General features: G+C 37.5%; 1 protein-coding gene across 2 annotated transcripts in view; it reads right to left on the bottom strand.

The window, feature by feature from the left end:
• Window positions 1-15,668, bottom strand: part of WWP1_3 (WW domain containing E3 ubiquitin protein ligase 1) — a 64,759-nt gene that overhangs the window by 24,501 nt on the left and 24,590 nt on the right. For both annotated transcript variants that reach the window (XM_051217128.1, XM_051217129.1), the window contains exons 8-11: window positions 14,798-15,022; window positions 13,596-13,730; window positions 7,855-8,013; window positions 4,563-4,703 (exon numbers count right to left, since the gene is read on the bottom strand). In XM_051217128.1, the coding sequence (XP_051065763.1) occupies window positions 4,563-4,703; window positions 7,855-8,013; window positions 13,596-13,730; window positions 14,798-15,022 (660 nt within the window). The remainder of the gene's footprint in view (window positions 1-4,562; window positions 4,704-7,854; window positions 8,014-13,595; window positions 13,731-14,797; window positions 15,023-15,668) is intronic.

Below are 15,668 nucleotides of genomic sequence, written 5' to 3'. Positions count from 1 at the left end.
AAGTCATAACATCATGTAGGAAGAAAAGTGTTTCAACGATTTCGCTCCTTTTTTTTATAGATTATAACATCAAGTTGAAGCTATTAACGCTACAAATTAGTCTGTCTAACAATAAAATGACCTTTTCTATAAATAATCATTAACAAAATGTGATCAAAACAGAAAGAAAGAAAACTATTAAACATTCAATATACATTCATATACATGTATATTAGTATTGTAAACGTGACTACTAGGGTAAAAGCAAGATCTTAATCGAAAGAAATAAACGGCTATGAGTACTATATGCGAATAAATACAATTGATTAATAATTGCACGAGTACAGATGATGATTTTACAGTGCATTTTGTACTTAATTCAAAAATTTGCTGATACTATGATAGAATAGAAAACAAAATAGTGTTGTATTTTGTTAATTCATTTTTATATTGTTTGTTTGAATTTTCCCATTGACATTAAAGGAGTGCAATTGATCAGTATCTTACTCGCATATGTGCATCCTGTGCGGATTGCCTTAAATCACAAGCACTATAAGTAAAGATGGATGGTGGCTGGCAGTGGGATCTGGGATGCGCGTCTCGTCCTGTTTGGAACTCGTCGGTTGGATGTACCTGAATCTTAGGGTTGATGTTCACTTAGAGACTCGGACCTAGTACCGTTTATATTCAACAGAATAGGATGGAATTAATCACATAGGTTGTGGAAAAGTGATTAAAGTATTCACCCTTCGGATGTTCGGATCAGAGACTTAAGGTTTCATACGGTTAGAAGGAAGCAGATGTTACCTCGACGTGGCGATCGAACTAGGACATCGTAATAATCAGGTCCATCAATACTGACTGGAACACTTTATCCTACATGCATCTGTTGGAGAGCAGTAAGACTAAGTGTAGAAAGCTTAAGATTTGAGGATGAAGTTATACTGACAATTGTATTGCGATGTGACGATATTAAGTGGAATAGTGAATTGATAGAACCTTGCCTAAGACTATTACAGGATTCTAATGCTGAGATGTTATTTTCTTTCTTTTTTTCTTAACATGACTAGGGTGTTTTCGTATAGAGCCTTCAAGATGTTAATAAACTTTTCAGATATAATGTCCTTTAACAAAAACTTACTGAGTACAGTCCTTCAACAATAGCTGAGGTTGTGGATAAGCACTACTAAACAGTCCCATACTAAAGGGATATATCTATTCAATGCTTTCCAATTAGTTGACTAAAAAAAAACCCAACCAATTACGAACTGAATAAATTAAGACGAGTTGAAGTCGCATAAAAAGTGATTATAATATCTAACTTTAGTCTTATCCACATCCCATGAATTGTGTGAAACAATGAGAGAATCTTATCAATAATACGTTATGTACCACAACATTCAATGAAAAACTGGCTTATATTATATGAATTACTACTATTATGACACTTGTCAATAAAATCAACAGCTTGAAGCACAAAGTAACATTACAAAAAAACACACAATCCGTTTGTTAAGAGAAAGATAAATATATGTATACATAAGTATTATTGAATGAAGTGTAATACTCAAGCTAAATATAGCAGGATGGCATATAATTATTTAAGAAGACATGATTGTTGCTATGCAAGAGAGAAAACCCGTCTAATGGTAAATTATTTGCATGTATACTTATGAATATTTTAATAATGAGGGAGTTGGTAAAAAAAATTTGTTAAATCTTCATAGTTTAACAACATGGACTGATCTGAGTTAGAAAGTCATCAAAAGAAAAAAAAAACTTGGGAAGCACTGGATAGTTGATATTCAATGACTGCCTAATTAAGATCAGTTTCTAGTGTTAACTATGACAATTCTAATATCACCATAAATCACAAACACAACCACCATACGAAAAACAATCATGTAATCACTAATCACTAACTTTCACAGACGATTTCAGGAGTTCTAGTCACGAACCGTTAGGAGTGGAGTTCAACTATGTCGAGTGTGAAACAATTATCTGTTGCAATTAATGGAATATGGTTACCCCCGATATTTCGAAATGATTGAGGTTACACATGGACACTATTAGATGAAGGTTAAGTGGTTAAAAGACTGTTTCGATATCTGATGTTCCTTGAATTGATGCTTGAAAGGGTATTGGGTGCCCACTACTGACAAGCCCCACACTTATTACCTTACGAATGGAGGGAATCATACACTTCCAGTCATCTCCCCCTAGTAACTAACAGCCGGACATATTTATTGCTTCACCGTGATGAGCTCAAGATAATTCATGATTAGATTATCCTTAGCTTTTTCATCGCCTCTTTCAAACAGAATCACATATCTTCATTTTATGTGGTGAATCTGCCTAGATTATTGATATTATTGGAAAATCATTTTGAGTAGCTGGAAATAGTCAGAATGAAAGTCTGTTCAACTTAGGTTTTATGCTAGTTGAAGAACGTCAGCAAGGTGTACCTGGAATATAGAGAAGACGAAAACTCCCTGAGGATTAGAAACCTGTATCAATCAGCTTCATAAACTGAGACATGACCCTTAGTCTATTCGGGCCGCGATTGATATCCTGTAGTAGGACTGAGATGTCATTTAAACGTGCCAACCCATAATATACGCTCACTGATATAAGAGCTCTAGAAAGACCTCTATAGATTTATATCAGTACGTTTATCATTCATTGGTAGCTACTACTTAGAAAAAAATAGAAGAGACCTTTGAATGACATACTATCAACTGAACGACTAAAAATTCACTACATTTACTTCCATTTGACCAGTCTGATAGTATTAATGACTATCATTGGAGGCTGAATCAAACGTTCTGATGGTCAAGTGTTAACTGAGAAACCAGAACATCATGGATTTGATAGCTGCTAGGAGTCTATGATTACAAACTGTCGAGTAGACCTACATTTAAAAAAAGGCTATCCTCTACTGAGATCAATCTGTGACAAATCTAACCTAAAAGTTGGACGTGTCTCTTCAAAAACCTCTCTAACTGAATTCTATTAGTGAGTACGAAAAATGTTTTGTTCAATAAATATGTAAATCAAGACAATAAGATTCTTTCTGGTGAATTTATCTTTTAAAATTTTATTTGAACATAGATATTGGTACAAAGAGGCACCGAATACATATGCGCTACACAAGTCATTTGATTTGTGAGTGTGCTATGATACTGCCCGAGTACCCAAACTGAAGCAGGAGGTTTTCTTAGGAGGCCACACTTGGAGCCTAAGCCCTAAAGGTTTGGTCCACAAGGTAGTAAAACAACATAAAGAGATGCAGTCCCATGGTAGCCGGTGACCAACGATAGGTTGATACACCATTTGTTTCCTTAGGATCCTGGAGACCATGCGCACCACTGATTTGGAATTAGGGTTTTCCAACTTCCATAGGTGGATCCTCCATATCTACTAACCCGGCTAAAGCGCCAGACATTCGCTTTTCGTCCTTTCAATTTTGTAAACACCCCCTCCCCATGAGGCGGTGAGTAGAACTTTCCTGTCAGTGGCTGTATACGCGTAGCCATTCGCGAGCATTTCGAGAGGCTAACTCATTTATACTGGTTGTTTGAATTTTTCCGTTGATACCGACTGCATATGATCAGTTTCTTTAGGCGTATATACATACTGTGTGGATGGCCTCGATATATTGACTACGCCACAAGTATTGAAACAGAGTTGGATGGTGGCTAGTAATGGAATCCAGGAAATGTATTTCATCCTATTTAGGAGTTTTCAGCTAAGTGTACCTGCACCCCGGTGATTTTCACACCGTGATTCGAATTTAGTCCTTTCTAACGCTCAACGTTTTATTCAACTATTTGATGAGTACAGATACCCACTTGTTTGTGCAACGTGGTGAATTTTAATTAATTACAGCATTATTTTGTGACAACGGTGAGAAAATCGAGAAAGTGGTAACTTTTGGGCCTATCTTACATATCATCATATACGTATTTATTACACAATTGCTAAAAAAAATATTGTATCGTTATATTCCCTGTATTTTAAGCTGTGGTTACACGCTCTACTGTTCCTTCACTAACCCTCATTAATTACCAATCCATTTTCCTCGTGGTCTGAAACATATGCCTTGATTATGTATAAATAATAATTTATTTGGTATGTGTGTGTTGTGATTTGGTAACTTATGTATGTGTACACATTCATGAGTGTTTGAGTTATAATGATAACTACAGATTGATCACTGGGTAATGATCAATCAATTGTAAATTCACCTCAGTCCTACAGTGGGTTTGTCGAGGCTCGAGTAGGTCAGTGGTAACGTCTCTGACTGTGACTCTGAGTGACACGCGAATGAATCGGCCAAGGATCATCAGATCCATCAAGATTACAGGTACAACTTGCTGACAAGTCTCAAATAGCACGAAACTTAGGTCTAGGGTTTCCTGTTGACTACTTCCAACCATCATCTAATCTAATCTCATCAATAATTGGACAAAATAATTAAACCAGACCACTTGGAAACGACAAGAAATGGCAAAAATTGATTTAAAATTGAATTAAAATGAATGAAGCTAAACAAATGATGAAGTGCACAAAACAAAACTTACTCAATATACTCAGCTTTATTTGCATCAGTCAATAGAATATCTCTACCGCCTGGTTTCAATTCATGCGTTCGTAGTTCACCCAATACTTCATAATCCATAGCAAAGTAGACATCTAATCCGCATTCATCGATATTATTCTCTCTATTTGTTTGTATGTGTAATGAAGACGAAATAAAAACAATGACGAAAGTTATTATTCAGTAGCACAATACTAATAAAATGAACAATTAAAACAGATGAATTCGGAAATTAAGAAGGTGAATCATTGTTATATATGGATGAATAAGTGAAAAACGTCGAATGTTACATATAAGTTTATAGTTTAAATCACTAAGTGATCTTAACCAGATCCTCATTAAAAACTCTGAAAGCACCGGACAGTTGATATTCAATGACTGCCTAATTAAGATCAGTTTCTAGTGTTAACTATGACAATTCTAATATCACCATAAATCACAAACACAACCACCATACGAAAAACAATCATGTAATCACTAATCACTAACTTTCACAGACGATTTCAGGAGTTCTAGTCACGAACCGTTAGGAGTGGAGTTCAACTATGTCGAGTGTGAAACAATTATCTGTTGCAATTAATGGAATATGGTTACCCCCGATATTTCGAAATGATTGAGGTTACACATGGACACTATTAGATGCAGGTTAAGTGGTCAAAAGCTCGTCCCAATGCCTGAAGCCCCTAGGATCGATCCTTGAGGAAGTGTTTTGTTCTAACCATAGAATTCTGAGTATGCATTATTGAGCAGTCCTATACAAGGACGAAATAGCTGGTTTACATCAATGGTCTATTTGGATAAGATCAGTTCATGAGATAGACTATGAAAATGCTACAATCTCCACAAACTTACCTATTTTGATATAATTTTATCGTGAGTTTATTAAAGATCTGGTTTACAGTATTTCTACAAAGCCATAGTAGTAAGTTTTCGTTTGAAGGCATTACATATTGTTAAGTCTCTTACATTAAAAAAAGTTACGGTTAATACATCATCCATTTGTGTTGAGGAGGTTCAAAGTATTCCTTGAAAAAAACCTAGAGGGACCCTGAGGACACTGGGAAACATTTTATCCAATCAGTATTCAATAGAAGTTTGTCATAGACATCTAGAAAGTGAAGAGTTACATGTCACATTTCTGATTAGATGATCACCTATTCTGTTACTATGTTTAATAGGGTTGCAGAAGCCAAAGACCATCTGAAATGCTATAAATAACCTCGATTTTCCGTACGTAAACTAATTTTGAAGTAAAGCGTCCTTTCCACAATTCATACCTTTTCTCTCGTGTTCAAGTGTTCAATTAGATTTAACATGGAGGTCATTAGAAGAGCTTAAGTAACCGATTCAAGCGTTCAATCAGAAAAATTAATAAATTTGTTACTTGGACTTTGAACTATAAAATGACCTAATAATGTACAGATTTCGATTTTCTATTCGTGGTTGCTTATTGATTTTGTAAGTGATGTAATATTATCATCATATGAGTTTTTGAGTTATAATAATAGAAAAAGGTAAGTTAGTTTGCTGTTTTTGTGTTACAATTAAGAAGTCTAAAAGGAAAACAAACTTAAGTGGATCATTAAATTTCAGAATATCTGGTCGTTATTAGTAGTTAGTTGTATTTATTTCATTTAATAAAAGTCAATGACCTGATTATCATACAGTGAACTCCTCCCTCATTAGTAGACTCTGTACTTTTAATGGGCTCATCGAAATCAATGCTAAAACAGAGAACATGTCATCTCACAATGGAAATGATCAAGTACATAGAAAAAAATGATACCATTTAGCGATAGTGGATAGATAAAAACGTTCACAAAACAGGTACTTATCGTGATTAATAACACAGTTGTTTTTATTCGTCCTATAGACTTTGGGATTCCTCTGAATTTAACCGTTAGGATTATCTAAGATTGAATACAAGACCTTGACCTTAATGAAGTATAACACTAATCCAAACAAACGTGATAATTTCGAAATCTCAATCAATATGAAAAGGATCACTGAACGGTATGATTTGAAATTTTCATTTTACATGTCCCTATATGTATGTCCCTGTTACTAATCATAGTTTCCTTTTAGCGATCTATATTCAAAAGAAATAAGGTTACTTGGTCACATCGATTGAATGTTCTAGGAGAAAAAGACCAAGTTGTCAGGTGAGATAATCATTCCGCTAATAATAACTTAAGCAGTAGCACCAATGATTGAATTAAACGATGTAAATTGCGTGACAACGACCAATTTTCATTTGTAACTAACACACAGTGAACAAACTACCGGTCATTTAGAAATGTGACTTTTAAAAATAGAGGATATTCGCAGGCTACTGGCTTTAATCACAGATACCTTTGAAAGATTGTTCAAGTAGGTTAGAATCATCGAATGAATAGTGCTCAGGTTAAATGCAGGGTATATCAGGTATAGATGGAAAGCTGGTTGACTAGGTAGTGAATCTTCAGTTGGTGAGTTGGATGGGACGTGTATTATCTATGCCCAACAGATACCTACTTCAACGTGAGACATTTGCTAGAGCAAGAGTAGGTTGGAAGGATGGTAAGAGCAGTCAAACGAAGACATAGTACGAACCCATGAAATCGTGGACTGTTGGTCTGAAGGATGTTGACTAACACAGACTCACTTGGTTTGGGTCAATGTAATTATTAAAGACTTTGAGTCATATTGGTTCAGATACATTCACTCTTGATTTAAATCTTGAGTTAAAACGTTCCATTATACATAACTTTTCATTCCATCTTTTGCAATAGTATTCTTAATATTAGGTCGTTTTATTATCGTCGCTACTACAACCCCAATGCCGTTCGCCTTTTTAATATTATCTTGTTGTCTTAATTTGGTAAATCAGGCTAACATATTTATGTGAGAAACCGTGACCGGTTGGGTAATCCATGTCCAGTGTGAGACAGGTACCCAATCAACATAATCGAAAATCGTCGTGGAATATTGTGGATTGATTGAAGTTAGGCTTGCACACCACTGGGTCCCGGATCAGTGGTCTAAAGGCTAAGAATTCACGAGCTAGACTGAAAGGTCTTGGGTTGAATTCCCAGTTGAGAGATTATGGATGTGCACTGCTGAGAAAATCCCAAACTAAGATGAAATGACCATTTAGTGCTTCCAGGCATCCAATGATAGTCTAACACTGATCGGTTCATGATATCAACTCAACAATCTCCATAACCTTATACTACTCCTACTACTAATAATAATTACAGAAACACACATATACAACAGACTGACAAGAAACTTACTGAATAAATTTCAATGAATTATAATATTCCACATCAACTGTTTCAATATCAGCTAAAGTGATATTTTTATTTAACATACGTTTATAAAATGGTAAAGTGAAACCATTATCAATAAATCTAGAATGATATAATGCTAAAGCAATAAATCGTCCAACAAATCTATAGAAAAGAGAAGATAAAATGAAAATAAAACAATGGTGATGATTATTTGATTTGGAGTAAAATTGAATGTAAAACATATAGTCAACATACGCAGATTATTTTGTTGTGGAGTGGGCACAATGATTAAGATATTCTCAACTGTTAGCCATTAAATTTCAGGTTTGGAGCCCCTACTTTCATGTAGTGGGGGTATTGTTTTTATAAAACTGAAACGACGAAATGTGAACGTTCAAAGCTTAAATCGGGTTGATGAATATGAAGTTTATATGGGTGGGTTGGGAAACCGATTATAAACCAATGGTGTGCATCTTAACAGGATCCTGGAGAAACGAATACTGAACGAACCTATTTTACCTACAAGCTAACATGGGACTATGTTTTGTGACATTATTATTTATTTAAACACATAAGCATTAGTACAAAGAGGCACCAAATATATATGCACCACACCGACCAATCCATGTGTGCGAGAGCTGGGATACTGTTCGGGTGCTTAACCCGAAGCAGGTGGTTTTCTTAGGGGGCCACACCCGGAGCCTTCACCTAGGGGAGTTGGAAGAACCCTGATTCCAAACCAATGGTGCACATGGGCTCCAGGATTCTGAAGGAAAAATTGGTGTATGAACCTATTTGTTGGTCACCGACTACCATGGAACTGCATCTCCTGACGTTGCTCCACTGCCTTGTGGATCAGACCTTTAAGTGGAAGGACTCTCCGTGTCCACCAACCCGGTTAAATCGCCGGACATTCGGTTTTCGTCCTCTCAATTTCGTAAACAACACCCCCGCTGCAAGAAGGCGATGAATAGGACTTCCCTGGCAGTGGTTGTAAGCACGTGGCCATGTGAGAACATTTAGAGAGGGAAAGCTAACTATTCCCACTCCCGGTTGTACCAGCGCATTTGGGGGCTCTTCTTCATTGCTTTGCAAATTAGAAATATAATTCAATGGATAGAAGTATGGTCTCCTAAGAAAACCATCTGCTTTTGCTCGGGCGTCCGGACAGTATCTCAACCAGCCAACAAACAAACATGGTGAGCTGCTAATCATTTTCTGTTCGGACGGGCAGATTTCACAAACATGAAACAGAACTGCTCTCATATTTGCGTTTTAAAAGCAAACTTTACTTTCTAATATCACGACAATAACAATGATGGCCCAGATACTGTTGGTGCTGTTTTGTCGAAAATTTCCAAAGTCACTAACAACTTTCCCTTTCAAAAGGTCTAAAACACTGAGTACTTTCTAAGTAAACCCTAAATTCCTGTAACACTTCCAATTTGAATACACTGAAAGAAACTAGAAGGTAAAAATACGTAAAATAATCTACTTACAACTTTAACAGTTCATATACAAATAACAAAGGGATTATTCACATAGAAGTGAACTCAGAACTGTCACAAGGTTAGAGGCGGGTAACAAGAAACCATGCTCGACTTAGGCTTTATATTAATTGACAATCGTTAGCAAGGCATGAACCTTCAATGTTGAGAGGACTGATAGTCTACCAAGTGAGATTCGAACTAGTATCATTCAACTTCAAAGCCTGAGACGATATCACTGGTCTACTAGAGTCACAACTGGCATAAGAAATATAATAGCTTCTAAAAATAGGTTACTCAAGTAGGTTTCTTCGAAAAAGTTTCATAACAATACTCCATGATACTTATGATATAGTGAAAATGAAATATAATTATGGGGATTTGTGGAGACTGTAGTATTTTTCCAGTTGAATTCGCGAATCGATCTAAGGGAGACCACCATTGAAAACCTGGAAGTACTAAACAGCTGTTTCACTTTAGTATGGGACTCTTCAGTAGTACACATCCACGATCGCGTACTCAGGACCGAGGGTTCTTGGTCCAAGTCCCACATAGTAGTCGAAGTCAAATCGATTCGAGAATTCAGCTGAGAACTTTGGTAGTTAGTATTATAAATCAAACAATTATCATTATTAACAAATTTCCAAAAAAATACTATTGTGCATACACATTACATTGATTTTAAAACAAGGTATTTTTTTTACCATATTGACAAATTTCACTTTTACTTTTTATCGATACATATAGTTAGTTTTGATAAAAAGAAGGCCTATATTATTATGCATAGTAATCCCAGACAGAGATCATAAACATCTATACATTAACGATGATTTGTCTGTTAAAACACCACCAATCATTAAATTGATAAGAGAATAAACTATTCAAAGAGAACTATTACATGTCAGTCAGTAACAACGTAGAACTTCGTACATACGTACATCAGTTCGAGTTGCCACACCACCTTAGCACAGAGATGCAGTTGTCGATTCGAATCGCGTAGTGGTAGAGGTAGCAAGATTATAAGCAGTAATAGGGAAGATTAGGGTTTGGAGATGTTATTTAAAGAGTATAATACAGTGAAACAAATTTGGAAAGAGGAAAAAAGGGACATGAAGAATTCAGAAGATTAGAATTTGGGAGAACACAAAGAGTGGATGCACCTGCGCCATTGCAAACGATTTTGAGCCATGTCATCCAGGGTCTCTAACCATCGGTTGCTATCATCTCGCGGTCCCCAACCAGGTAGTCTACACCTACCAACATGACTCAGTTCACTTGTCAGTGACTTCATGGACTTGTGCCATGTTTTGGTTTGGCCGCCCCTAGCTTTCTTCCAACCTACTCCTATACCACTGAACATCGCACGTCGAGGTAGTCGGTCGTTGGGCATACGTAACACGTGTCCCAGCCATCTCAACTGATGAAGTTTCACTACTTCATCAATTGATTTGCCATCCTTACCTAGTACCCGTTTCCTAACAACTGTGTTACTTACTCGATGGTCCCAGGATATACGAGCAATGTTTCGAAGACACCTATGATCGAATACTAGTAACCTACAGATATCCTCTACTCTTACCGGCCATGTTTCACTGCCATAAAGTAGGACGGAACGAACTGCTGTGCAGTAAACACGTCCTTTGGTTGATAGACGGATATCTCGCCTACGCTATAAATGACGCAAGTTGGCAAAAGCTAGTCGAGCCTTCTGTATCCGTGTTGAGATTTCGTCACACATCAGGCCACAAGGGCTGATGAGACTTCCAAGATAAGTGAAGTGGTCGACACACTCAACTACTTTACTCCCTATCACTAGTTCGGGTGTCGATGTAACCCAATCCTGAAGCAATATTTTGCATTTCGAGGGAGAGAATCGCATACCGAACATGCTTGCATTGTTGCTTAGAGTGGTCAGAAGACTGCATTTTGTCAGCGTCTTCACCAAATAAAACTATGTCATCAGCATATTCTAAGTCAACAAGTGAACCTCCCGGTAGAAGTTCAACCCCTGGAAATTTAGATGAGGAGAGTGCTATCTCTAAAAGTACGTCGACCACAAAGTTGAACAAGAATGGAGAGAGTGGACAGCCCTGACGAACACCACTTGAGGTAACCAATTCTGATGACAGTTCGCCATAAGCTCTCACTCTAACAGTTGTGTTCGAGTAGAGAGCCTTTATAAGGTTAATGTACTTCTTTGGTACTCCTTTCAGTGACAAACACTGCCATAGAACCTTACGATCAAGAGTCGAATGCCGCCTTAAGGTCGAGAAATACTACCATTGTGGGGCGTCTGAATGTGTGTCTGTGTTCTAGAACCTGACGTAGTGTGAATATCTGATCTATACAACCACGTCCAGGTCGAAAACCGGCCTGGTTTTCTCTAATCTGCTCTTCACGAGCTTTGATTAGGCGTCGAAGTATTATTGAGGCTAATATTTTAGACACTATATTAGTCAAACTGATTCCTCTGTGATTGTCACAAGAGGACTTTTGTCCTTTCTTATAGACTGGCACAATCAGTGATTGAGATCAGTCAGATGGGATTACGTCCAGTTCCCAAATTCTACCTAAGACCTCGGTTAATCTCATTGCTAATACTGGACCACCATCCTTAAAAATCTCAGGAGTAAACCTGTCAGGGCCTGCTGCTCTCCCTGAGATCCAGTGTTGCTCCCTAACCTTCTGGTTTACCTTACTAGCAGATATCACTGCTGTTTCCACAGCTTTTCGGATATCATTCCATGCTGCATCAGGGTGGGCATCACATACATGGCTGCCTAACTGTTTTCCTAGTTGTTCCTGAAATATACTCTTAGCTTGACTACCATTAAGTAGGCGCCTAAGAGGTTTCCTTGCAGCGTCTTTCCTACGTCCAGTAAGACGCAGGCAAATACGCGCTCGCACTAGAGCATGATCTGAATCTAAGCATGTGCTCCAGAATGAGCGACAATCTCCTATCGAGGCCCTCCATCGGTGGCTGATAGCGATGTGATCTATTTGGGTCCAACGTTGGGACGAATTAGGGGGTCACCATGTTAAAAGATGTTCTTCCTTATGCTAAAAGTTAGTATTTGCAAGGAACAGGCGGTTATCTGAGCATAGCTGCAACAGACGGTCGCCATTATCTGTTCTTTGAGCCACGACACCATAAGATCCACCTAGGTGTCTTTCCCCATCGCTTAGTTTACCTACTTGGGCATTAAAATCACCGGCCACTATTACTACATCAGAGCGCTTAGCTTTTCGGAGGAGGCACCAAATACATATGCGCCACACAAATCTCAATCGATATGTGTGATGGCTGTGATACTGCCCGGGTGCCCAAACCGAAGCAGGTAGTTTTCTTAGAAGGCCACTCCCCGAGCCTTCGACCTTAAGGTCTGATCCGCAAGGCAGTGGAGCATCGTAAGGAGATGCAGTCCCATGGTAGCGGGTGACCGAAAATTGGTTCATACGCCATTTGTTCCCGCAGGATACTGGAGCCCATGTGCACCATTGGTTTGGAATCCAGTTAAAGCGTCGGACATTCGCTTTTCGTCCTCTCATTTTCGCAAACAACACCCCCGCCACGAGAAGGCAATGAGTAGGACTTCCCTGGCAGAGGCTATATACGCGTGGCCATGTGAGAGCATTTCGAGAGGGAGAGCGGACTCTCCCCACTCTCGACCGTACCAGGGCATTCGGGGGTGCAGATGCATTTACTCTTCTTATTCCCTCTAGATTCTGACTTCAAATACTCCTTGATACACATCTTTTTATTCGGTCTCCTCGAATTAGTACGATATTATTTCGACTCCTCTACCACTCATTGAGTTGATTTCATCTGTTTGCGTGGATATGGTATACCAACTTGGGTTAAAGCATATTTACGCCAAGCTCAACATTAACTATGACTAACTGATACATTCACAAATAAAATGAATTGAATATAACTTACAGACACGATAATCATACAATACATGGCATATTGCTAGCAATGTAATCCAGGACGTGTATTGCGTCCAATAAGGGACCTGTCAACTGGATGTACCTACATTTCAGAGTTGATATTCACTCTGAGATCCGAAATAAGTACCTTTCGCCTTAAACGCCCAATCCACTATCTATTTAGCTGCTGAGTTCACTTTGTACAATGGTAATCATTATCAAGCATCTGTGATTCTCTACATAAGACAACCAAAAATTAACAGATTACACACAAGAAAAACACAACTTAAACATCACACAACACCACAATCAACATGATAGACTTACCGAAAATATTCCAAATGTTCCGGATTAACCGATGATGCAGGATTAATTTGTAATGCATAATTATTACCACCGGCGTATTCAAATAAACAATACATTGGATTCAATAATTCTGTAGATAATTTGAAAAACCACTCTCTGAAAAAAAATTTAGAGAAAACGAGAAATTTATGGTGACGAAGGTTATGGATCGGGAAGGAATTAGTCATTTTACAATCATATTAGAAATCAAAATACTAACCCAACCAGAAATCGATCAAATGATAAGCATATGCAATTGACCAAGAAATGATCTTTATTTCTAAGGGGTGGAATATACAATAGTGATTTGATTTTCCAAGGGATATATATGTGTATATATCGCTTGAGGAGTAAGTGTGGCTCGTTACATGAAGATTGTATGTCGGTATCAGCTCTCAAACGCCACATGTCAAAACAAATATAACTAGACGCATATAGTAAGTGAGTCGATGGTAAGCATGGTGTATATATTGAATACTTTGTTAATACGCTGACAACAATGTAATATGAACAATAGTGCAAAATGCATGCCAGTTAGTTTATAAGAATCATCAAATCAATACAAATTATTAAGCAGCAATAAATATAAATTTAAGTTGACACTACTGAAGAAGGCATGATTTCCAAGTTACTTCGAAATGAGCATTTTTGATCGCTAAAACATGCTGAAACATGAAGAACTACTACAAACAACATAAAAAACTACAGGTTTTTATAAACAATTGTCTACGCAAGATATTCAAGATCCGTTGGCCAGACACTATTATCAATCGTCAGCTGTGACAGAGAACACAACAACTTTTACTTAAAGAGGAAAAGAGACTGGAAGTGGATAAGACACACATTACGGAAACCACCAAATTGTATCACAACAAACCAAACCCTAACCTGGGATCTCCAAGACGAAAGGAAAAGTAGTAAACCAAAGAATACATGACTCCGGGGACTGGAAAGACATCAAAAAGATGTATAGTACTTGGCAAAATCTAAAGAATAGTCCAGGACAGTTGTCTGGAGATTCCTGGTCAGTGATTTATGCCCTAAGAGGGGCAACGGGCTTAAGTAAGCGGAGAATATATTCCTAGTTCAATCAACGTAATAACAAGATGAACAAAAAACTTTACAGGTGATTTAAAAAATATACATAAGCTTGATGAAGATTTTCCTTTACGAATTACACATACCGTGATAACCCGCCATAGTCTAAACCTTCTTCGCCAGTAAATGAAATGAACAAACGACAACGCAATTCATGTGGTTTCAATCGCATAATTTGTTCAAATGAATCCACTAGAAGATTACTACGGGATACAACAACTTTTACATTTTTTGTCACCAAATTTGAATGACAAAGATAATGGAAACTGGCGACTTTATTTTCAAATGACCATGCTTGTTCAATATTCCCACTGTTGAAATTTGAATAAAGAAAAATGGAGGGAAAATTAAGAATAAGATAATTAGATCTAATATTATTGATATCACAAACCGATCTAATTTAGACATTTATTTAAAACCAGAAAGTACAGGACATCTGTTTCGTCTTGGTATAGGACTTCTCAACAGTGTTCATCCATGACCCTGCCACCGAGGATCGAAACCAGGAACTTTCAGTCACTTAACCTTTAGACTATTAAGTTGTGATAAAATGGTTTACATGCGATCACCTTCTATTGTTTTCGGTTGGTAAATGCTGTACATCCGACAAGGCTGAACATTAGTGTTATGACCTTGGATGTCTGACTTTTCGATCACACGATCTATCTACCAATCCGAATACGACTTATACGAATCTTCACACTAGGCCAACCAATGACGTTCAACCGGTGTGGGCAGTTTAGCGTCCTTATTGGTCCTATGTCCTACGAGCCCTTCCACTTGAGTCCAGAACAAGATACCAGCTTCCGAATCAGAGCAGATCGTTTATTTCAGGCATACTTGGTTTATATATCAATCACACAGACCGCAACGTACCATAAAATAGGAAATAATATTTGTACACAAATAAGCCCAAAAAGTGGCTGTGAATGTGGGAGGCAGTAGTTAATAAACTGA

This window comes from Schistosoma haematobium, chromosome 6, assembly GCF_000699445.3.
Source record: "Schistosoma haematobium chromosome 6, whole genome shotgun sequence".
NCBI lineage: Eukaryota > Metazoa > Platyhelminthes > Trematoda > Strigeidida > Schistosomatidae > Schistosoma > Schistosoma haematobium.
Note: the sequence above shows the minus strand (reverse complement) of the source record. Positions and strands in the feature narration are given on the sequence as shown.